Source organism: Oncorhynchus kisutch, linkage group LG5 (genome assembly GCF_002021735.2).
Source record: "Oncorhynchus kisutch isolate 150728-3 linkage group LG5, Okis_V2, whole genome shotgun sequence".
Taxonomy (NCBI): Eukaryota; Metazoa; Chordata; class Actinopteri; order Salmoniformes; family Salmonidae; genus Oncorhynchus; species Oncorhynchus kisutch.
In genome coordinates this window covers 2393873-2419595 of record NC_034178.2, presented here as the reverse complement: position 1 = coordinate 2419595, position 25723 = coordinate 2393873, and the positions used below count along the sequence as shown (strand labels likewise).

Genomic DNA, 25723 nt, shown 5'->3' with positions numbered 1-25723 from the left:
AGGAGGGACAGATCTCTGTTCTGTTAGGAGGGACAGATCTCTGTTCTGTTAGGAGGGGCAGATATCTGTTCTGTTAGGAGGGACAGATCTCTGTTCTGTTAGGAGAGGCAGATCTCTGTTCTGTTAGGAGAGGCAGATCTCTGTTCTGTTAGGAGAGGCAGATCTCTGTTCTGTTAGGAGAGGCAGATCTCTGTTCTGTTAGGAGAGGCAGATCTCTGTTCTGTTAGGAGAGGCAGATCTCTGTTCTGTTAGGAGAGACAGGTCTCTGTTCTGTTAGGAGAGACAGATCTCTGTTCTGTTAGGAGAGGCAGATCTCTGTTCTGTTAGGAGGGACAGATCTCTGTTCTGTTAGGAGAGGCAGATCTCTGTTCTGTTAGGAGAGGCAGATCTCTGTTCTGTTAGGAGAGACAGGTCTCTGTTCTGTTAGGAGAGACAGATCTCTGTTCTGTTAGGAGAGGCAGATCTCTGTTCTGTTAGGAGGGACAGATCTCTGTTCTGTTAGGAGAGGCAGATCTCTGTTCTGTTAGGAGAGGCAGATCTCTGTTCTGTTAGGAGGGACAGATCTATGTTCTGTTAGGAGAGGCAGATCTCTGTTCTGTTAGGAGGGACAGATCTCTGTTCTGTTAGGAGGGGCAGATCTCTGTTCTGTTAGGAGAGTCAGATCTCTGTTCTGTTAGGAGGGACAGATCTCTGTTCTGTTAGGAGAGGCAGATCTCTGTTCTGTTAGGAGAGGCAGATCTCTGTTCTGTTAGGAGAGGCAGATCTCTGTTCTGTTAGGAGAGGCAGATCTCTGTTCTGTTAGGAGAGACAGATCTCTGTTCTGTTAGGAGAGGCAGATCTCTGTTCTGTTAGGAGGGACAGATCTCTGTTCTGTTAGGAGGGGCAGATCTCTGTTCTGTTAGGAGAGGCAGATACCTGTTCTGTTAGGAGGGACAGATCTCTGTTCTGTTAGGAGATGCAGATCTCTGTTCTGTTAGGAGAGGCAGATCTCTGTTCTGTTAGGAGAGGCAGATCTCTGTTCTGTTAGGAGAGACAGATCTCTGTTCTGTTAGGAGAGGCAGATCTCTGTTCTGTTAGGAGAGGCAGATCTCTGTTCTGTTAGGAGAGGCAGATCTCTGTTCTGTTAGGAGAGACAGATCTCTGTTCTGTTAGGAGGGACAGATCTCTGTTCTGTTAGGAGAGTCAGATCTCTGTTCTGTTAGGAGGGACAGATCTCTGTTCTGTTAGGAGAGGCAGATCTCTGTTCTGTTAGGAGAGGCAGATCTCTGTTCTGTTAGGAGAGGCAGATCTCTGTTCTGTTAGGAGGGACAGATCTCTGTTCTGTTAGGAGAGGCAGATCTCTGTTCTGTTAGGAGAGACAGATCTCTGTTCTGCTAGGAGGGACAGATCCCTGTTCTGTTAGGAGGTACAGATCCCTGTTCTGTTAGGAGGGACAGATCTCTGTTCTGTTAGGAGGGGCAGATATCTGTTCTGTTAGGAGAAGCAGATCTCTGTTCTGTTAGGAGAAGCAGATCTCTGTTCTGTTAGGAGGGGCAGATATCTGTTCTGTTAGGAGAAGCAGATCTCTGTTCTGTTAGGAGGGACAGATCTCTGTTCTGTTAGGAGAGGCAGATCTCTGTTCTGTTAGGAGAGGCAGATCTCTGTTCTGTTAGGAGAGACAGGTCTCTGTTCTGTTAGGAGAGACAGATCTCTGTTCTGTTAGGAGAGGCAGATCTCTGTTCTGTTAGGAGGTACAGATCCCTGTTCTGTTAGGAGGGACAGATCTCTGTTCTGTTAGGAGAGACAGATCTCTGTTCTGTTAAGAGGGACAGATCTCTGTTCTGTTAGGAGAGGCAGATCTCTGTTCTGTTAGGAGAGGCAGATCTCTGTTCTGTTAGGAGAGACAGGTCTCTGTTCTGTTAGGAGAGACAGATCTCTGTTCTGTTAGGAGAGGCAGATCTCTGTTCTGTTAGGAGGGACAGATCTCTGTTCTGTTAGGAGAGGCAGATCTCTGTTCTGTTAGGAGAGGCAGATCTCTGTTCTGTTAGGAGAGACAGGTCTCTGTTCTGTTAGGAGAGACAGATCTCTGTTCTGTTAGGAGAGGCAGATCTCTGTTCTGTTAGGAGGGACAGATCTCTGTTCTGTTAGGAGAGGCAGATCTCTGTTCTGTTAGGAGAGGCAGATCTCTGTTCTGTTAGGAGGGACAGATCTATGTTCTGTTAGGAGAGGCAGATCTCTGTTCTGTTAGGAGGGACAGATCTCTGTTCTGTTAGGAGGGGCAGATCTCTGTTCTGTTAGGAGAGTCAGATCTCTGTTCTGTTAGGAGGGACAGATCTCTGTTCTGTTAGGAGAGGCAGATCTCTGTTCTGTTAGGAGAGGCAGATCTCTGTTCTGTTAGGAGAGGCAGATCTCTGTTCTGTTAGGAGAGGCAGATCTCTGTTCTGTTAGGAGAGACAGATCTCTGTTCTGTTAGGAGAGGCAGATCTCTGTTCTGTTAGGAGGGACAGATCTCTGTTCTGTTAGGAGGGGCAGATCTCTGTTCTGTTAGGAGAGGCAGATACCTGTTCTGTTAGGAGGGACAGATCTCTGTTCTGTTAGGAGATGCAGATCTCTGTTCTGTTAGGAGAGGCAGATCTCTGTTCTGTTAGGAGAGGCAGATCTCTGTTCTGTTAGGAGAGACAGATCTCTGTTCTGTTAGGCGAGGCAGATCTCTGTTCTGTTAGGAGAGGCAGATCTCTGTTCTGTTAGGAGAGGCAGATCTCTGTTCTGTTAGGAGAGACAGATCTCTGTTCTGTTAGGAGGGACAGATCTCTGTTCTGTTAGGAGAGTCAGATCTCTGTTCTGTTAGGAGGGACAGATCTCTGTTCTGTTAGGAGAGGCAGATCTCTGTTCTGTTAGGAGAGGCAGATCTCTGTTCTGTTAGGAGAGGCAGATCTCTGTTCTGTTAGGAGGGGCAGATCTCTGTTCTGTTAGGAGGGACAGATCTCTGTTCTGTTAGGAGAGGCAGATCTCTGTTCTGTTAGGAGAGGCAGATCTCTGTTCTGTTAGGAGAGGCAGATCTCTGTTCTGTTAGGAGGGACATATCTCTGTTCTGTTAGGAGAGGCAGATCTCTGTTCTGTTAGGAGGGACAGATCTCTGTTCTGTTAGGAGAGGCAGATCTCTGTTCTGTTAGGAGAGGCAGATCTCTGTTCTGTTAGGAGAGGCAGATCTCTGTTCTGTTAGGAGAGGCAGATCTCTGTTCTGTTAGGAGGGACAGATCTCTGTTCTGTTAGGAGAGGCAGATCTCTGTTCTGTTAGGAGGGACAGATCTCTGTTCTGTTAGGAGAGGCAGATCTCTGTTCTGTTAGGAGAGGCAGATCTCTGTTCTGTTAGGAGAGGCAGATCTCTGTTCTGTTAGGAGAGGCAGATCTCTGCTCTGTTAGGAGAGGCAGATCTCTGTTCTGTTAGGAGAGGCAGATCTCTGTTCTGTTAGGAGGGGCAGATCTCTGTTCTGTTAGGAGGGGCAGATCTCTGTTCTGTTAGGAGGGACAGATCTCTGTTCTGTTAGGAGAGGCAGATCTCTGTTCTGTTAGGAGAGTCAGATCTCTGTTCTGTTAGGAGGGACAGATCTCTGTTCTGTTAGGAGAGGCAGATCTCTATTCTGTTAGGAGGGGCAGATCTCTGTTCTTTTATGAGAGGCAGATCTCTGTTCTGTTAGGAGGGGCCGATCTCTGTTCTGTTAGGAGAGGCAGATCTCTGTTCTGTTAGGAGAGGCAGATCTCTGTTCTGTTAGGAGAGTCAGATCTCTGTTCTGTTAGGAGGGACAGATCTCTGTTCTGTTAGGAGAGGCAGATCTCTATTCTGTTAGGAGGGGCAGATCTCTGTTCTTTTAGGAGAGGCAGATCTCTGTTCTGTTAGGAGGGGCCGATCTCTGTTCTGTTAGGAGAGGCAGATCTCTGTTCTGTTAGGAGAGGCAGATCTCTGGAAAAAAATAACTATGATTGGACATGGTGACATTTAACCAAACTCATAAAGTCTAGGGAAGACAGGGAAGAGAGGGAAGACAGGGAAGACAGGGAAGAGAGGGAAAAGCAGTGAAAGAAAGGAAATAGATGGGAGGATAACTGAGAAACAGGGAGAGGTTCCCAAACTGTGGTCCATGACTCACTGGTGGTACATGATCACATGACATATTTTCTGGTACCAAAATAGCCTGTTTGTAATCCTCAAATACACTAATGCTTTTAAATATGGTCCGTGAGGGAAATGTATGGGAACCTGTGGTCTCTACCCATCAGCAGCTTCAAACGGCTCTATAGTGAATTTGAACACAGAGACTTTCTTGTCTCACAAATGACTTATTTCGATTTTTGTCCCGTCTTCACCAAGAAGAGAGGGGCCGAAGGGTTCGACACATTCTCTTCACTCAGAAAGGAAGTGTTTCAAAGTGTGAGGGGAATGACTGGAACTCTGCAGACTTCACATTTACCTCACTCGTGGGGCGTGAGTTAGTACAGGCATCCAGAAACACACACACACACACACACGACTGACATAAACCTCGATCCCTGGCACACACACAATGCCCATGGTCTCAAATAGGCTCTTTATACATATCAGCTTTGTGTATTATTCACACACACACACACACACACATTCCTGTGTGTCTAAGTTGAAAGCAACAGAAGAAATGTGGTGAGCTGGGCTTTCTCTATTATTAAAAACAAAGAATATGTAAAGATGTGTGAGTTTTGATGCATTGGAGAGTTCACCGCCATCATTGGATACGTTGATGATGGATGTATGTCGTGTATAGAATCAACATATTCCTGCTCAGCTGGGTGTGAGCATTGCTGGGGTGGGTTTCAGTATAGATTCACTGGCCTTAAAAAACACAGGGACAATTTTTAGGACAGTAAGTCGTTGCTGAGCCACCATAAACCTTCTTAGTATGCTAGCCAAGCGATAGCTGTGGCTTTGAAACAAAGACCAAGCCATAAATCTCTTCCAACATGAATCTGCCCGGCAGGAATAGCTAGTTAGGGTAGTCAGCTAAAGTAGATGCCTGTCAACACTGAGATGAGGTACACTGTTTGTCCATTAGCTGAATTTAGGCCTACAGTTACTATCAGTGACGAGACAGACATTTCTTCTGAGTGGGTCACAAATAGGACAGAGTTGACAGGACAGAGTTGACAGGACAGAGTAGACAGGACAGAGTTGACAGGACAGAGTAGACAGGACAGAGTTGACAGGACAGAGTAGACAGGACAGAGTTAACAGGCTCATATATAGACATAGTTTGGGGCTAACCTGAGAGATGGACATCATTAGCCTTCCATTCATGTATCATTCAATTGACTTAGCCAATGGTTCCTCAGAGGCCTTGTGGAGTGCGAGGCTCATAAGACACAGGCATGCACACATACACATACAGTGCCTTCAGAATGTATTCAGACCCCTTGACTTACTTACGTTACAGCCTTATTCTAAAATGGATTCAATATTTTTTCCCCTCATCAATCTACACACAAAACCCCATTATGACAAAGTGAAAACCGTTTTTTAGACATGTTTGCCAAAATATAAACAATTAAACCAGAAATACCTTATTTACATAAGTATTCTGACCCTTTGCTATGAGACTCCAAATTGAGCTCAGGCGCATCCTGTTTCCATTGACCATTCTTGAGATGTTTCTACAACTTGATTGGAGTCCACTGATGGTCACTCTGACAGAGCTTCAGAGTTCCTCTGTGGAGATGGGAGAACCTTCCAGAAAAATAATATCCGCAGCACTCCACCAATTGGGCCTTTATGGTAGAGTGGCCAGACGGAAGCCACTCATCAGTAAAAGACAGCCCACTTGGAGTTTGCCAAAAGGGACATAAAGACTCCCAGACCATGAGAAACAAGATTCTCTGGTCTGATGAAACCAAGATTGAACTCTTTGGCCTGAATGCCAAGCGTCACGTCTGGAGGAAACCTGGCACCATCCCTACGGTGAAGCATGGTGGTGGTGCTTCTACACCTGCATTGCTTGCTGTTTGGGGTTTTAGGCTGGGTTTCTGTACAGCACTTTGAGATATCAGCTGATGTATGAAGGGCTATATAAATACATTTGATTTGATTTGATTTTTATTTGGTGGCAGCATCAAGCTGTGGGGATGTTTTTTAGCGGCAGGGACTGGGAGAGTAGTCAGGATCAAGGCAATGATGAACAGAGCAAAGTACAGAGAGATTCTTGATGAAAACCTGCTCAAGAGCGCTCAGGACCTCAGACTGGGGCAAAGGTTCACGTTCCAACAGGACAACGACCCTAAGCACACAGCCAAGACAATGCAGGAGTGGCTTTGGGACAAGTCTCTGAATGCCCTTGAGTGGCCCAGCCAGAACCCGGACTTGAACCCAATCAAACATCTCTGGAGAGACCTGAACATCTCTACAGCGACACTCCCCATCCAACCTGAAAGAGCTTGAGAGGATCTGCAGGGAGGAATGGGAGAAACTTCCCAAATACAGGTGTGCCAAGCTTGTAGCTTCCTACCTAAGAGGCTGTAATCACTGCCCAAGGTGCTTCAACAAAGTACTAAGTAAAGGGTCTGAATGCTTATGTAAATGTGATTTTTCAGGTTTGCAAACATTTGTTTTGCTTTGTCATTATGGGGTATTGTGTGTAGATTGATGACGGGAAAGTGGTTTGAGTACTTACCGAATACACTCTATACACACACTTAAGGGTGGGAAAATACTACAGCCCACTTAAAGACAAATCCCCTGCTGGGTGGCTACTGATTGTGCTAAGCTAGCAAGCAGCACCGTGGCAGAACCTCCATGGTGTGACTGGATGAAGACAAGACCATCAGTGTTGTGGATCTGGTAAGGAGTTAACCTAATATCCCCTCAGATGATGAAGTGGAACAAAGAACACTGGCTAAAAAAGATATATAGATACGGACACTGAGAAAGAAAGACACACAATTAGAGTGTGAGAACATACACTCTCACACACACCACCCAAACATGTTCCTCAGAAAAGTTCCTATTCCTCTGAGTGTGTGAGAGGAATGTGGTGTAGAAGTCTTCCTTGGGGTGTGCTCTGGGTCTGACCGTATGGGATACACGTTATTCTCATAAATTCCCAACCCACAACCCCACAGCTCACTACATACATAGAGAAACACACGAAAGCCCCTCTCTCCTCACACAGACTCTCACATACACAGCACTATTTAAGGGAAATAGTTGACCTGTGCCGCGGGTCTTTCGGGTTTTACTGATGAGGGGGAGAGGAAACGGGACAACACGGGGTTAGCGGGGGAAAACTGGAACAAACCGGGGCCTGTAAAACCAGGAAGGAAGGCATGCTGCTAGAGAGAGGGGCATGATGGGATGAAAACAGCAGGTCCTGGAGGCTAGTTAAATACATAAACAAACAATACTAAAACCGCACAGTCAGTCACACATCTAAAACAGCCACAGAGAGAGAGAGAGGGAGGGAGAGAGAGAGAGAGAGAGGGAGGGAGGGAGGGAGGGAGGGAGGGAGGGAGGGAGGGAGGGAGGGGCATGATGGGATGAAAACAGCAGGTCCTGGAGGCTAGTTAAATACATAAACAAACAACAACAGCTACAGAGAGAGAGGGAGGGAGGGAGGGAGGGAGGGAGGGAGGGAGGGAGGGAGGGAGGGAGGGAGGGAGGGAGGGAGGGATGCTGCTAGAGAGAGGGGCATGATGGGATGAAAACAGCAGGTCCTGGAGGCTAGTTAAATACATAAACAAACAATACTAAAACCGCACAGTCAGTCACACATCTAAAACAGCCACAGAGAGAGAGGGAGGGAGGGAGGGAGGGAGGGAGGGAGGGAGGGAGGGAGGGAGGGAGGGAGGGAGGGAGGGAGGGAGGGAGGGAGGGAGGGAGGGAGGGAGGGAGGCTGCTAGAGAGAGGGGCATGATGAGATGAAAACAGCAGGTCCTGGAGGCTAGTTAAATACATAAACAAACAATACTAAAACCGCACAGTCAGTCACACATCTAAAACAGCCACAGAGAGAGGGAGGGAGGGAGGGAGGGAGGGAGGGAGGGAGGGAGGGAGGGAGGGAGGGAGGGAGGGAGGGAGGGAGGGAGGGAGGGAGGGAGGGAGGGAGGGAGGGAGGGAGGGAACAGCACTTTGAGATATCAGCTGATGTACGAAGGGCTATATAAATACATTTAATTTGATTTGAGAAAGAGAAACCCACACAGAGAGAGCTCTACAAAGAGAGAGAGGAGGACAGAAATAGATGAAAAGTTTAAGAATAATGAGAAAAATCTGCAGCCGGCCTTGAAGCACAGTATAAAACTAAGGGTCTGTCTGTAGTTGCCTCCTGCACACGGTCTCTCCCATAAACAGTTCAAATTAGTATTTGGTGACAATAAGCTGATCCTGGATCTGTGCCTGTTGGGCAATGTTGGGGGCTGGCCAGGTGTGAATCACCCTGACCAGCAACAGCCCCTAGCTGTCATCTCAGGCACACACCACACAGACAACACGTCCCCGTTAGATGATGTCATGGCCTGACTCTGCCAGAGCCAGACAGCCTAAAGGGCGTCTCTCTACGGGACATGACACCCACCTCAGCAGGGACGTGCTTTGATATCGCTGTGCCAACCAGCAGTCTGAATTCCAGAGCCTCATGAAGATGGTTGAATGACAAACACTAGGGCTGGTCTGTCTGTCTGTCTGTCATAGAGACGTGTCTTACTGTCTGTCTGTATGTCAGTCAGTTAGTCCAAGAGGTGTTGTGACAGCCGTATCAGTATGTGTGGTAAAGATAACTGTCATGGAGATGTCTGTCAACTTGTCTGCCTGTCAGCCTGTCTGTCTGCCAACCCATCTGTATTTGGTAGTAATAGCATGGAAGTCATATCAGTAACTGAACTAAAGATTACATGTCATGATGTCTGCCTATCTCTCTGTCTGGGAGTTGACGACTGTCTGCAAGGATCACTGAAAGATCCAGACTCTGGTATACCCCTAAAATAAAACCTATATGCCATCACTGTAAATGGTATAGAGAGTCAGAGAGAGACAGTGAGAGCTGAGGTAGCAAGGAGTCAGAGAGAGACAGTTAGAGCTGAGGTAGCAAGGAGTCAGAAAGAGACAGTGAGAGCTGAGGTAGCAAGGAGCCAGAGAGAGACAGTGAGAGCTGAGGTAGCAAGGAGCCAGAGAGAGACAGTGAGAGCTGAGGTAGCAAGGAGTCAGAGAGAGACAGTGAGAGCTGAGGTAGCAAGGAGCCAGAGAGAGACAGTGAGAGCTGAGGTAGCAAGGAGCCAGAGAGAGACAGTGAGAGCAGAGGTAGCAAGGAGCCAGAGAGAGACTGTGAGAGCTGAGGTAGCAAGGAGTCAGAGAGAGACAGTGAGAGCTGAGGTAGCAAGGAGCCAGAGAGAGACTGTGAGAGCTGAGGTAGCAAGGAGTCAGAGAGAGACAGTGAGAGCTGAGGTAGCAAGGAGCCAGAGAGAGACAGTGAGAGCTGAGGTAGCAAGGAGTCAGAGAGAGACTGTGAGAGCTGAGGTAGCAAGGAGCCAGAGAGAGACAGTGAGAGCTGAGGTAGCAAGGAGCCAGAGAGAGACTGTGAGAGCTGAGGTAGCAAGGAGCCAGAGAGAGACAGTGAGAGCTGAGGTAGCAAGGAGCCAGAGAGAGACAGTGAGAGGCGATGTAGGAGGGAGACAGTGAAAGACAGGGGATAGTTGAGGTATGGAGGGACAATCATAGTTGAAGTAGGGGCAGGGATGATGACACTGAGGGACAGAGAGTCAGACATGAGGTAGCTGAGGTATGGAGGGACAGTGAGAGACAGGAGATAGCTAAAGGCAGATATGAGGTAGGTGAGGTATGGGGGGAGAGTGAGAGACAGGAGATAACTAAAGGCAGATAAGAGGTAGGTGAGGTATGGGGGGAAATTGAGGGTTAGAGAGATAGCTGAGTCAGATATGTGGTAGCTGAGGTATCTAGGGGGCTTAGGGGTGGGCTGTAAACCTGCTGCTATGTCTCATGGTGCTGTCACTGCCAGCTCTAACTACACTAGTCCTTCTGTCACTCCTATGAGGGGTACTAGGCCCCTTATTAAACCAGAACAAACTCTCCACTCTATCCAAGGTAGTAACTGTTTCCACACAGCAATAGAAACACCACAGTGACGATTCAACATGACGTATTGTGCCAAGCCAGTCAAAGTCCCTCATTCAGCGTCTCAACTCATAACTCACAAGTTAAATTGGTCTTAAAAGAAGTTAGAGCAGGCAGCTTAATAGTTGTGGTGTGCCATAATTGCGGCACATTTATAAAATGTTCCACACGCAAATGACTCACTCAATGATTCAAAGGGTACTGTAAACAACCATGTTGACATAGAAACAAAATAAAGGACATGCAGAGAGAGCCTTGCATCTGCTGCAACTGAGAAAACACTCCAAAATCATGCTCCGACAGACCCTCTCATTCAATCAAGTCAAAAAATAAGTTTGAGAATTGACTACCAACTTACAGTGTACTATAACCCAAGCAAACGTTAAACTCAAACTTCCATAACTAGGAACAAAAGGTGATGTAAAACATAGGTATTCCTAACCTCTACATTACCACTACACAATAAAGAACAATTCAACTGAATTGAACACAACTTTGTTATAAACCACAAAAGAAACATATGACACCTACCAATTATGTCATTATCCCTATCAACACCTGAGCCCTCACAGTCAACCCTTAGACCTGACTACTGTACTACTGTACTCACCAGTTGCTGTAATACCGCTCTGCCTATATCCTTCCCTTCATTTGGTCCTTTCTTTCACTCTCTGCCTCCCTCGTTCTCTGGTTCCAACTCCGGTGACAGTTAGCTAACAAAAAGGGCTTTAGTCCTGGCCAGGCTGTTTCACTCACTGTGTCCCCGTGTCCCCCACTCACTCTCACTCTCTCTCTCTCTCTCTCTCTCTCTCTCTCTCTCTCTCTCTCTCTCTCTCTCTCTCTCCCTCCCTCTCCCTCTCCCTCTCCCTCTCTTTCTCTGTTACCACCCAGCTATTCGAGACATGCCCGGGGCCGTGCCACATCCAAATATGGGAGGAGAACCATAAACAAGGCCCACACCACAGCCTGCTGCTGTCTCCGGCCACAGTGAACACTCAGCAACACACACACACACACACACACACACACACACACACACACACACACACACACACACACACACACACACACACACACACACACACACACACACACACACACAAACAGCAACACATATACACACACACTCACATCCACACAGTTTTACTATCGCTCTGTTCTTTTCAAAAAACAAATATAATGATTATCATGGTTACTTTCATGTGTGTAAATATTGTGCACTGAAGGAGGCGTAATTCACAGAGTTTGCATGACCTGGGGACTTGTGTTAGCTTCCAGAGCTTTGGCTCAACAGGGTAACGCAGTCTTGAGACATGGTAACAGTCTAGGTTTAGATATCCTATCCCTACAATAACATAAATCTGTTGTACCTTGGGTATACAGTGGCCCAGAAATGTCACAACACCCATTAACCAGATTTGCATGTGGTGGTGTAGTGGTGTTTTCTGTCTGGTCACTGAGTGAGTGGGCAGGAGTAGACAATGGACAGAGAGTTGGCCTCATAAGGCTATAATCCGAGAGGTGAATTGAACAAGGGTTCTGTTTGCGGTGAACATGTTACTTAGTAACAATCTCAGTTGAACGATTTGTATGAACATACCAAAATGTTTCGGTGATGGTAAAACATCAAACAGACAAGTTTGGTAATGACTACTGTGGCATTGTAGTGCCAATAATCAAACCGCCCTTGCTGTCTCTGCCTGGCCTGTTCCCCTCTTTCCACCGCGATTCTCTGCCTCTAACCCTATTACAGGGGCTGAGTCACTGGCTTGCTGGGGCTCTCTCATGCCATCCCTGGAGGGGGTGCGTCACCTGAGTGGGTTGATTCACTGTTGTGGTCATCCTGTCTGGGTTGGCGCCCCCCCCTTGGGTTGTGCCGTGGCGGAGATCTTTGTGGGCTATACTCAGCCTTGTCTCAGGATGGTAAGTTGGTGGTTGAAGATATCCCTCTAGTGGTGTGGGGGCTGTGCTTTGGCAAAGTGGGTGGGGTTATATCCTTCCTGTTTGGCCCTGTCCGGGGGTGTCCTCGGATGGGGCCACAGTGTCTCCTGACCCCTCCTGTCTCAGCCTCCAGTATTTATGCTGCAGTAGTTTATGTGTCGGGGGGCTGGGGTCAGTTTGTTATATCTGGAGTACTTCTCCTGTCCTATTCGGTGTCCTGTGTGAATCTAAGTGTGCGTTCTCTAATTCTCTCCTTCTCTCTTTCTTTCTCTCTCTCGGAGGACCTGAGCCCTAGGACCATGCCCCAGGACTACCTGACATGATGACTCCTTGCTGTCCCCAGTCCACCTGGCCATGCTGCTGTTCCAGTTTCAACTGACCTGAGCCCTAGGACCATGCCCCAGGACTACCTGACATGATGACTCCTTGCTGTCCCCAGTCCACCTGGCCATGCTGCTGCTCCAGTTTCAACTTCCACCTGACTGTGCTGCTGCTCTAGTTTCAACTGTTCTGCCTTATTATTATTCGACCATGCTGGTCATTTATGAACATTTGAACATCTTGGCCATGTTCTGTTATAATCTCCACCCGGCACAGCCAGAAGAGGACTGGCCACCCCACATAGCCTGGTTCCTCTCTAGGTTTCTTCCTAGGTATTGGCCTTTCTAGGGAGTTTTTCCTAGCCACCGTGCTTCTACACCTGCATTGCTTGCTGTTTGGGGTTTTAGGCTGGGTTTCTGTACAGCACTTTGAGATATCAGCTGATGTACGAAGGGCTATATAAATACATTTGATTTGATTTGATTTGATACTTTGCTATTCAAATCAAATGTTATTGGTCGCATACACATATTTAGCAGATGGTATTGCGGGTGTAGTGAAATGCTTGTGTTCCTAGCTCCAACAGTGCAGTAATATCTAACAATACACACAAATCTAAAAAGTAAAAGAATGGAATTAAGAAATATTGAAATATTAGGACGAGCAATGTCGGAGTCCGGAGTATAAATACATATACAGTGCATTCAGAAAGTATTCAGGCCCCTAGACTTTTTCCACATTTTGTTATGTTACAGCCTGATTCTAAAATTGATTAAATAGTTTATTTCCCTCATCAATCTACACAAAATACCACATAATGACAAAGAAAAAACAGGTTTTAAGAAATATTTGCAAATGTATTATGAAAACAAAGCTGAAATGTTACATGTTACATTTACATAAGCACCTTTGGCTGCGATTACAGCCTCGACTCTACTTGGGTATGATGCTACAAGCTTGGCACACCTGTATTTGGGGAGTTTCTCCCATTCTTTTCTACAGATCTTCTCAAGCTCTGTCAGGTTGGATGGGGAGCGTCGCTGCACAGCTGTTTTCAGGTCTCTCCAAGAGATTTTTCGATTGGGTTCAAGTCCAGGCTCTGGCTGGTCCACTCAAGGACATTCAGAGACTTGTTCCGTAGCCACTCTTGCGTTGTCTTGGCTGTGTGCTTAGGGTTGTTGTCCTGTTGGAAGGTGAACCTTCGCCCCAGTCTGAGGTCCTGAACGCTCTGGAGCAGGTTTTCGTCAAGGATCTCTCTGTACTTTGCTCTGTTCATCTTTCCCTCGATCCTGGCTAGTCTCTCAGTCCCTGCCTCTGAAAAACATCCCCACAGCATGATGCTGCCACCACCATGCTTCACCGTAGAGATGGTGCCAGGTTTCCTCCAGACGTGAAGCTTGACATTCAGGACAAAGAGTTCAATCTTGGTTTCATCAGACCAGAGAATCTTGTTTCTCATGGTCTTGGAGTCTTTATGTCCCTTTTGGCAAACTCCAAGTGGTCTGTCTTTTACTGATGAGTGGCTTCCGTCTGGCCACTCTACCATAAAGGCCTGATTGGTGGAATGCTGCAGAGATGGTTGTCCTTCTGAAAGGTTCTCCCATCTCTATAGAGGAACTCTGAAGCTTTGTCAGAGTGACCATCGGGTTCTTGGTCACCTCCCTGACCAAGGCCCTTCTCCCCGATTGCTCAGTTTGTTGCCAGCTCTATGAAGAGTCTTGGTGGTTCCAAACTTCTTCCATTTAAGAATGATGGAGGCCACTGTGTGTTGAGTGTTGCAGAAATGTTTTGGTATCCTTCCCCAGATCTGTGCCTCGACACAATCCTGTCTCTGAGCTCTACAGACAATTCCTTTGACCTCATGGCTTGCTTTTTGCTCTGACATGCACTGTCAACTGTGGGACCTTATATAGACAGGTGTGTGTCTTTCCAAATCATGTCCAATCAATTGAATTTACCCCAGGTGGACTCCAATCAAGTTGTAGAAACATCTCAAGGATGATCAATAGGAAAAGGATGCACCTAAACAAAATTTTGAGTCTCATAGCAAAGGGTCTGGATACTTATGTAAATAAGGTATTTCTGTATTTCTGTATTTCTGTTATTTCTGTTATAAAAACCTGTTTTCTCATTGTTATTATGGGGTATTGTGTGTAGATCGCTAAGGATTTTTATTTATTTAAACAAGTTTAGAATAAGGCTGTAACGTAACAAAATGTGGAAAAAGTCAAGTGGTCTGAATACTTTCCGAAGGCACTGTATGTAATAGAAAGGCCACTTGATTATTTGTAGTGGTAGTTTAGGCCTGAAACAGACACTTCCATTCGCCTAACACTACCTTCTCAGACTGTTAGTTAATATTAACAAATGGTCGCGGCTAGCACAAAACAAATGGAATACGCTAGCTAATGTTCGAGAGCTATTTCCCTTGATGGACCCCAGGTCAACAGCTGAGTACAGGGCAATTAGTGAAGTCCTATTAGTGAAGGAATATTAGTGAAACAGACACACACACACACACACTAATTTCTACAGATTCACTCAAAGTGGATGCACACAAGTGCAAATAACTCACAACTAGTAACTATCCGACAATGCCCTTCACACATCTCAGCAGCACCCAGGCTAAAAGTGGACACAAACCCTCTGAACACCTTCATATTTGCAGATACATCATCAAAACTTAATGATGTATTATTCTACCAATAACCTTGTTATTCATACAGACCTTTTAAACAGGCTTATCTTTCATATACTCCTTTCATCTGATTTCTACAAAGGTCATTGGAATATGTAAACAAAGACCTTACCAGGAGCTAGCCGTGACTCTGACACATACAGTTGAAGTCGGAAGTTTACATACACATTTAAACTCAGTGTTTCACAATTCCTGACATTTAATCCTAGTAAAGATTCCCTGTCTTAGGTCAGTTAGGATCACCACCTTATTTTAAGAATGTGAAATGTCCGAATAATAGTAGAGAGAATGATTTATTTCAGATTTGATTTATTTCATCACATTTGCAGTGGGTCAGAAGTTTACATACACTCAATTAGTATTTGGTAGCATTGCCTTTATATGATTTAACTTGGGTCAAATGTTTTGGGAAGCCTTCCACAAGCTTCCTACAATAAGTTGTGGGTGAACTTTGGCCCATTCCTCCTGACAGAGCTGGTGTAACGGAGTCAGGTTTGTAGGCCTCCTTGCTCGCACACACTTTTTCAGTTCTGCCCACACATTTTCTATGGGATTGAGGTCAGGGCTTTGTGATGGCCACTCCGATACCTTGACTTTGTTGTCCTTAAGCCATTTTGCTTGGGGTCATTGTCCATTTGGAAGACCATGCTTTAACTTCCTGACTGATGTCTTGAGATGTTGTTTCAATGTATCCACGTAATTTTCCTTCCTCATGAAGCCATCTATTTTGTGAAGTGCACCAGTCCCTCCTGCAACAAAGCACCCCCACAACATGATGCTGCTTCACAGTCGGGATGGTGTTCTTCGGCTTGCAAGCATCCCCCTTTTCCCTCCAAACCAAACAATGGTCATTATGGCCAAACAGTTCTATTTTTGTTTCATCAGACAAGAGGACAAGAGGACATTTCTCCAAAAAGTACGATCTTTGTCCCCATGTGCAGTTGAAAACAGTAGTTTGTCTTTTTTATGGTGGTTTTGGAGCGGTGGCTTCTTCCTTGCTGAGAGGCCTTTCAGGTTATGTCGATTTACTGTTGATATAGATACTTTTGTACCTGTTTCCTCCAGCATCTTTACAAGGTCCTTTGCTGTTGTTCTGGGATTGATTTGGACTCAAGGAGACAGAACGCGTCTCCTTCCTGAGCAGTATGACGGCTGCGCGGTACCATGGTGTTAATACTTGAGTACTACTGTTTGTACAGATAAACGTGGTATCTTCAGGCATTTGGAAATTGCTCCCAATGACGAACCAGACTTGTGGAGGTCTACAATGTCTTTTCCGAGGTCTTGGCTGATTTCTTTTGATTTTCCCATGATGTCAAGCAAAAAAGGCACTGAGTTTGAAGGTTTGAAGAAATACATCCACAGGTACACCTCCAATTGACTCAAATGATGTTAATTAGCCTATCAGAAGCTTCCAAAGCCATGACATAATTTTCTGGAATTTTCCAAGCTGTTTAAAGGCACATTCAACTTAGTGTATGTAAACTTCTGACCCACTGGAATTGTGATACAGTGAATTTTAAGTTAAATAATCTGCCTGTAAACAATTGTTGGAAAAATTAATTGTGTCATGCACAAAGTAGATGTCCTAACCGACTTGCCAAAATTATAGATAGTTAACAAGATATTTGTGGAGTGGTTGAAAAACGAGTTTTAATGACTCCGACCTAAGTGTATGTAAACTTCCGACTTCAACTGTATATACATCAACGTTCCAGGGTGGAACAGCCATTTAGGACTAGGATGACTAGCTACCACACAGACAAATAACACTGCCCTAATGCTTTTAATGACATGTGACGAGTGACTAGAGTCCACTGGAGCACACAGCGTCACGACAGTTATGGGAAAACCCTCCATTTGTCCAGAACCTAATGAAAGCTAGGCTACACAGCGTAGCTTGTCCATCTGCGTGTTAGCCATTAGTCTAGCGCCTAAAAACAGGTCCCTCATCGACATTCACCTGACCTGTCGACCGCAACACTGTGATCAAAAGAGGAGGAAGAGAGAGAGGGAGGGAAAGAGAGAGGGAGGGGAGAGGGCGGTGTTTTCAGAACAGACCCCTTGGTGAAGAAACGTTGAGGTGGGCCAACAAGCAGCTAGCGACCGGTCTTGAACCCTCACTCCAGAACCCAAGCTGAAGCCCTTGAGAGAGGGAGGGAAAGAGAGGAAGGGAAAGAGAGAGAGGAAGGGTATTTTCAGAGTAGACCCCTTGGCGGAGAAACATTGAGGTGGGTAGCAAAGCAGCTAGCAAACGAACGAACCCTAGCTCAAAACCCAAGCCCAGCCTTGGAATACAGACATCTTCCTTCAACCTATAAAACTACTTGAGCTTTCACAGAGGTTCACTTTCAGCCCAAGACCAATTGAATGGTGGTCACACAATGTTCTAGCACCATGTACTGAATCCACATTTTTCAGATCCAATCCAACTGCTAAGGAAGCAAAGCCTGCAATTAGCTAAGCGAGGGGACTGGCAGAATGCTTTCTGCTGAGCCAACCAGAACCAAACATCTAGTCCATTCAATTAGGATCAAACTGCCAACACCAGCATTTCCCAATGACCTTCTTTACATAGCAATTACCACAAGAGCTCTCCAGAGAGTTGAATATGATATAATACAGTGGTTTCTATTCAAGCCATAGGGCATGTTGGAGCGTATTACCGCTGCACCAAAGGAGGGCCTAGCTTGACATGATGGCTACTTGCCACGGCCTGTGCTCTGGTGCAACTGCCTCCTCTCTCTCTCCACTTGGGGCATATGGGTGGCATAAGATAGGGTGCTCACTGCCCGCACTGTATTCATTGTCTTGTCCCGTCCACAATACTAATCAATAGGGACCATGATGAATGATGTCAGCCCCAGTGAGGGCTATGGAATGGGGCGGTGGGACTGCAGAAGCAGAGGGGTAAGGTGGAGGAGGTGGAGGAGGAAGGGGAGTAGAGGTGAGAGGAGGTGAGCAGGAGTTTGGTGTGGGGTCCCGTCATCTCCTGACCCCCAGCCCTAGCCCCTTGCACACCCATACTGTGAGCTGGGTGGGGGGTGGTGGTGGGAGTGCAGGGGTTCGGATTACTAGCAGAGCGACTGACTACCACCTATTTCTGCAGCAGCTATTTAAAGGAGTGAATGACAGGTGTGTGTGTGTGGGGGGGGGGGCATGGGGTCTGCTCCTGCAGCTAAGACGGGGGGAGAGGAAAGGGGGAGATAGGGGGAAATGATGAGAACAAGAGGAGGCAAGAGGGGTAGGGCAAGGTAGTCACTAGATTGGCCATGCTTAAACAGACAAAAGTGAATAGGAATATGTGAAAGAATCAAAATGTCCGAACGGCTGAGGAAGATGTACGCTCTTACTTTTAGATGTGGAGAGAGGTGGTGCAGTGGAATGCCAGTGGAAGTACCAGTGGAAGTACCAGTGGAATGCCAGTGGAAGTACCAGTGGAAGTACCAGTAGAATGCCAGTGGAAGTACCAGTAGAATGCCAGTGGAAGTACCAGTGGAAGTACCAGTAGAATGCCAGTGGAAGTACCAGTGGAAGTACCAGTAGAATGCCAGTGGAAGTACCAGTGGAAGTACCAGTAGTATGCCAGTGAAAGTACCAGTGGAAGTACCAGTAGAATGCCAGTGGAAGTACCAGTAGAATGCCAGTGGAGGTACCAGTGGAAGTACCAGTAGAATGCCAGTGGAAGTACCAGTGGAAGTACCAGTAGAATGCCAGTGGAAGTACCAGTGGAAGTACCTGTAGAATGCCAGTGGAAGTACCAGTGGAAGTACCAGTAGAATGCCAGTGAAAGTACCAGTGGAAGTACCAGTAGAATGCCAGTGGAAGTACCAGTAGAATGCCAGTGGAGGTACCAGTGGAAGTACCAGTAGAATGCCAGTGGAAGTACCAGTGGAAGTACCAGTGGAATGCCAGTGGAAGTACTAGTAGAATGCCAGTGGAAGTACCAGTGGAAGTACCAGTAGAATGCCAGTGGAAGTACCAGTGGAAGAACCAGTGGAAGTACCAGTAGAATGCCAGTGGAAGTACCAGTGGAAGTACCAGTAGAATGCCAGTGGAAGTACCAGTGGAAGTACCAGTAGAAGTACCAGTGGAAGTACCAGTAGAATGCCAGTGGAAGTACCAGTAGAATGCCAGTGGAAGTACCAGTAGAATGCCAGTGGAAGTACCAGTAGAATGCCAGTGGAAGTACCAGTAGAATGCCAGTGGAAGTACCAGTGGAAGTACCAGTAGAATGCCAGTGGAAGTACCAGTGGAAGTACCAGTAGAATGCCAGTGGAAGTACCAGTAGAATGCCAGTGGAAGTACCAGTAGAATGCCAGTGGAAGTACCAGTAGAATGCCAGTGGAAGTACCAGTGGAAGTACCAGTGGAAGTACCAGTAGAATGCCAGTGGAAGTACCAGTGGAAGTACCAGTGGAAGTACCAGTGGAAGTACCAGTGGATGTGCCATGTTCCTAAATGCTGTGACCTCTCATTATCACCATCATTTACCAAACACCAGGGACTCTATAGGAACACCTATAGAACACCTGTGTGTGTGTGTGTGTGTGTGTAAATTATTTTAAGAACAATACTTTAAAGTACTACTTTTTTTACTATTTTACAAGGTGGCCTTCACTTTTCTATTAAGCACGGGAGGTTGGTGTCACCTTAATTGGGGAGGTAGGGCTCGTGATAATGGCTGGAGCGGCTTTAGTGGAATGGTATCAAATGCATCAAACATTTATTCAAATATTATGAGCCATCCTCCCCTCAGCAGCCTCCAGTGCTATTAAGGTATCTTTAACTCAAGTATGACAACTGGGAACTTTTTCCACCACTGTGTGTGTGTGTGTGTGTCTGTGTGTGTGTGTGTGTGTGTGTGTGTGTGTGTGTGTGTGTCTTGGTGCTCACCATCTCCTGTATCCTCGCAGCCCCTGTTGAAGTTCTCGTAGGAGTCCCAGCGGATGAGGGGGTCTTGGGTATTGTAGTCCACCGACACTTGTGGGCCATTCTCAAGGTGGCCCATTCCTGAGAGACACAAAGCCAGCTGGGTAATGCAGTCTTTAACCCATTAATGTCCATAACAGAAATACAATATAACATGTACTTTCTGCGTAGCCACATGCAGTTAACTATGCTGACAACACACAATCAATTTACACCAATCCATGCTGTGCTGCATTACCTTATGGTACTAAGTATAGTTTGTGTATACATTATTACATGTAGCATGCATTACCTTATGGTACTAAGTATAGTTTGCGTATACATTATTACATGTAGCATGCATTGAAGCATTCAACTTGAAATACACTGATTACCTGTACCTTTGATTTTCTCAGGTCCGAAGGAGAAGACAAATTCCACTTTCCCATATTCTGGAAATCTCTCATCTGTGTAGTGACACACATTAAACGACAATCAATTTCACACTTTTACAGAGGCCAGGTAATACAGTACACGCGGACATGTGTACACACTTCAACAAACACAGGTACACACGTGCACACACACATTAAACAACAATCAATTAACATTTTTTGGGAGAGGCCACATAGGTACATACACACACGAACATGTGTACACACTGCTACAAAGACACACACACACAGTCACCCACGCACACATACACACACACACCCAGTCACCCACACATACACACACACAGTCACCTCCGCACACATACACACACACACAGTCACCCCCGCACACATACACACACACAATCACCCCCGCACACATACACACACACACAGTCACCCACGCACACATACACACACAGTCACCCACGCACACATACACACACACAGTCTCCCCCGCACACACACAGTCACCCACGCACACATACACACACACAGTCACCCACGCACACACACATACACAGTCACCCCCCGCACACATACACACACACAGTCACCCACACACACATACACAAACACAGCCACCCACACATACACACACAGTCACCCACACACACATACACACACACAGTCACCCACACATACACACACACAGTCACCCACACATACACATAACACAGCCACCCACACATACACACACACAGTCACCCACACACACATACACACACACATACACACAGTCACCCACACATACACACACACAGTCACCCACACATACACACAGTCACCCACACATACACACACACAGTCACCCACACATACACACACACAGTCACCCACGTACACATACACACACACAGTCACCCACGTACACATACACACACACAGTCACCCACGTACACATACACACACACAGTCACCCACACATACACACACACAGTCACCCACACATACACACACACAGTCACCCACACATACACAAACACAGCCACCCACACATACACACACACAGTCACCCACACACACATACACAAACACAGCCACCCACACATACACACACACAGTCACCCACACACACATACACACACACAGTCACCCACACATACACACACACAGTCACCCACACATACACAAACACAGCCACCCACACATACACAAACACAGCCACCCACACATACACACACACAGTCACCCACACACACATACACACACACATACACACAGTCACCCACACATACACACACACAGTCACCCACACATACACACAGTCACCCACACATACACACACACAGTCACCCACACATACACACACACAGTCACCCACGTACACATACACACACACAGTCACCCACGTACACATACACACACACAGTCACCCACGTACACATACACACACACAGTCACCCACACATACACACACACAGTCACCCACACATACACACACACAGTCACCCACACATACACACACACAGTCACCCACGTACACATACACACACACAGTCACCCACACACACATACACACACACAGTCACCCACACATACACACACAGTCACCCACACATACACACACACAGTCACCCACACATACACACACACAGTCACCCACACATACACACACACAGTCACCCACACATACACACACACAGTCACCCACGTACACATACACACACACAGTCACCCACACATACACACACACAGTCACCCACACATACACACACACAGTCACCCACACATACACACACACAGTCACCCTCACATACACACACACAGTCACCCACGTACACATACACACACACAGTCACCCACACATACACACACACAGTCACCCACACATACACACACAGTCACCCACGTACACATACACACACACAGTCACCCACACATACACACACACAGTCACCCACACATACACACACACAGTCACCCACGTACACATACACACACACAGTCACCCACGTACACATACACACACAGTCACCCAGGTACACATACACACACACAGTCACCCACACATACACACACACAGTCACCCACACATACACACACACAGTCATCCACACATACACACACACAGTCACCCACGTACACATACACACACACAGTCACCCACGTACACATACACACACACAGTCACCCACGTACACATACACACACACAGTCACCCACACATACACACACACAGTCACCCACACATACACACACACAGTCACCCACACATACACACACACAGTCACCCACGTACACATACACACACACAGTCACCCACACACACATACACACACACAGTCACCCACACATACACACACAGTCACCCACACATACACACACACAGTCACCCACACATACACACACACAGTCACCCACACATACACACACACAGTCACCCACACATACACACACACAGTCACCCACGTACACATACACACACACAGTCACCCACACATACACACACACAGTCACCCACACATACACACAGTCACCCACACATACACACACACAGTCACCCTCACATACACACACACAGTCACCCACGTACACATACACACACACAGTCACCCACACATACACACACACAGTCACCCACACATACACACACACAGTCACCCACACATACACACACAGTCACCCACGTACACATACACACACACAGTCACCCACACATACACACACACAGTCAGCCACACATACACACACACAGTCACCCACACATACACACACACAGTCACCCACGTACACATACACACACAGTCACCCAGGTACACATACACACACACAGTCACCCACACATACACACACACAGTCACCCACACATACACACACAGTCACCCACACATACACACACACAGTCACCCACACATACACACACACAGTCACCCTCACATACACACACACAGTCACCCACGTACACATACACACACACAGTCACCCACACATACACACACACAGTCACCCACACATACACACACACAGTCACCCACACATACACACACACAGTCACCCACGTACACATACACACACAGTCACCCACACATACACACACACAGTCACCCACACATACACACACACAGTCACCCACACATACACACACACAGTCACCCACACATACACACACACAGTCACCCACGTACACATACACACACAGTCACCCACGTACACATACACACACACAGTCACCCACACATACACACACACAGTCACCCACACATACACACACACAGTCACCCACGTACACATACACACACACAGTCACCCACACATACACACACACAGTCACCCACACATACACCACACAGTCACCCACACATACACACACACAGTCCCCCACACATACACACACACAGTCACCCACACATACAAACACTTTAAACACTTTAAACAATGCTACTTAATATAATGTTTACATACCCTACATTACTCACCTCATATGTATATGTATATACATCATCTACTGCATCTTGCTATCTTTATGTAATACATGTATCACTAGCCACTTTAAACTATGCCACTTTATGTTAACATACCCTACATTACTCATCTCATATGTATGTACTGTACTCGATACCATCTACTGCATCTTGCCTATGCCGTTCTGTACCATCACTCATTCATATATCTTTATGTACATATTCTTTATCCCTTTACACTTGTGTGTATAAGGTAGTAGTTGTGGAATCGTTAGGCTAGATTACTCGTTGGTTATTACTGCATTGTCGGAACTAGAAGCACAAGCATTTCACTACACTCGCATTAACATCTTCTAACCATGTGTATGTGACAAATACAATTTGATTTGATTTGACCCATGCACACACACACAGTCACCCACACATACACACCCATACATACACACACACACACAGTCACCCACCCACACATACACACACACAGTCACCCACACATACACACACACCTTTAAAAGTCTGATCCAGTTCATTCTTCCCGAAGACCACTCCCAGGTCGTGGATGGCACAGGTGTGGAACTGCACTCTGAATATCACATCCCTAATGGTGCTCCGGAAACGCTTGTGGTAACACTTCAACTGGAGGAGGAGGAGGAGGAGGAGGAGTGAGAGGAGGAGGAGGAGGAAGAGGAGGAGGAGGAGGAAGAGGAGGAAGAGGAGGAGGAGGAAGAGGAGGAGGAGGAGGAGGAGGAGGAGGAGAGAGTAAGCATATAACCGGACATCAAGACAAGGACTTTTGCGACAGTCAAACCAAACGAGGGAAACAGTCCAGATTGCCAAACTCATGGTCTATATCTCCAGGCCTAAACCCTGCTGGTCCTAGAGATCAGACCATGGATCCCCACCAGAACAGAACATGGTCAGTACAATGGAGGCATGTTCTTATGGGGAGGCACACGTCTGGTGTGGTCTGGTCTGGCGTGGTCTGGTGTGGTGGAACAAGGACACATTCTTCCCTAATAGAACTCTAGTGAACAGGAGGGCAAGATAACATTACAGAGAGAGAGAGAGAGAGAGAGAGAGAGAGAGAGAGAGAGAGAGACAAAGAGAGAGACAAAGAGAGAGAGAGAGAGAGAGAGAGACAAAGAGAGAGACAAAGAGAGAGACAAAGAGAGAGAGCAAGAGAGAGACAAAGAGAGAGAGAGAGAGAGACAAAGAGAGAGACAAAGAGAGAGAGAGAGAGAGAGAGAGAGACAAAGAGAGAGACAAAGAGAGAGACAAAGAGAGAGACCAAGAGAGAGCAAGAGAGAGACAATTTCCTGGAACAAATGTTTCACTGTAATAGTGAAGGTGTAAACTTGGCAGTAGAAAACCTAAACAGTATATTTGACCGCTCAGCTTCCCTATCAAATCAAAAAATGTCAAGCTGACAACCAAAGAAAATTAACAACAATGACAAATGATTTGATGAAGAAGGCAAAAACCTAAGAAAGAAATTGAGAAACCTGTCCAACCAAAAACATGGAGACCCAGAAAACCTGAGTCTACGCCTTCACTATGGTGAATCACTAAAACAATACAGAAATACACTATGGAAAAAGAAGGAAAGGCATGTCAGAAATCAGCTCAATGTAATTGAAGAATCCATAGAATCGAACCACTTCTGGGAAAATTAGAAAACTCTAAACAAACAACAATCACGAAGAATTATCTATCCAAAACTGAGATACATGGATAAACCACTTCTCCAATATTTTTGGCTCTATAACAAAGAACAAACAACAAAAGCATGTACACTACCGTTCAAAAGTTTGGGGTCACTTAGAAATGTCCTTGTTTTTTGAAAGAAAAGCACATTTTTAGTCCATTAAAATAACACCACATTTATCAGAAAT

The 25723-nt window shown here is 46.4% G+C and overlaps 1 protein-coding gene across 7 annotated transcripts in view; it reads right to left on the bottom strand.

The window, feature by feature from the left end:
• Positions 1–25723, bottom strand: part of LOC109884357 (tensin-like) — a 221719-nt gene that overhangs the window by 19151 nt on the left and 176845 nt on the right. For 5 of the 7 annotated variants that reach the window (XM_031824010.1, XM_031824014.1, XM_031824011.1 and 2 more), the window contains 4 exons: positions 24338–24467; positions 20389–20460; positions 19979–20095; positions 17145–17228 (listed from right to left, as the gene is read on the bottom strand). In XM_031824010.1, coding sequence (XP_031679870.1) covers positions 17145–17228; positions 19979–20095; positions 20389–20460; positions 24338–24467 — 403 coding nt within the window. The remainder of the gene's footprint in view (positions 1–17144; positions 17229–19978; positions 20096–20388; positions 20461–24337; positions 24468–25723) is intronic. The other 2 variants (XM_031824008.1, XM_031824015.1) reach the window with 1 other exon arrangement.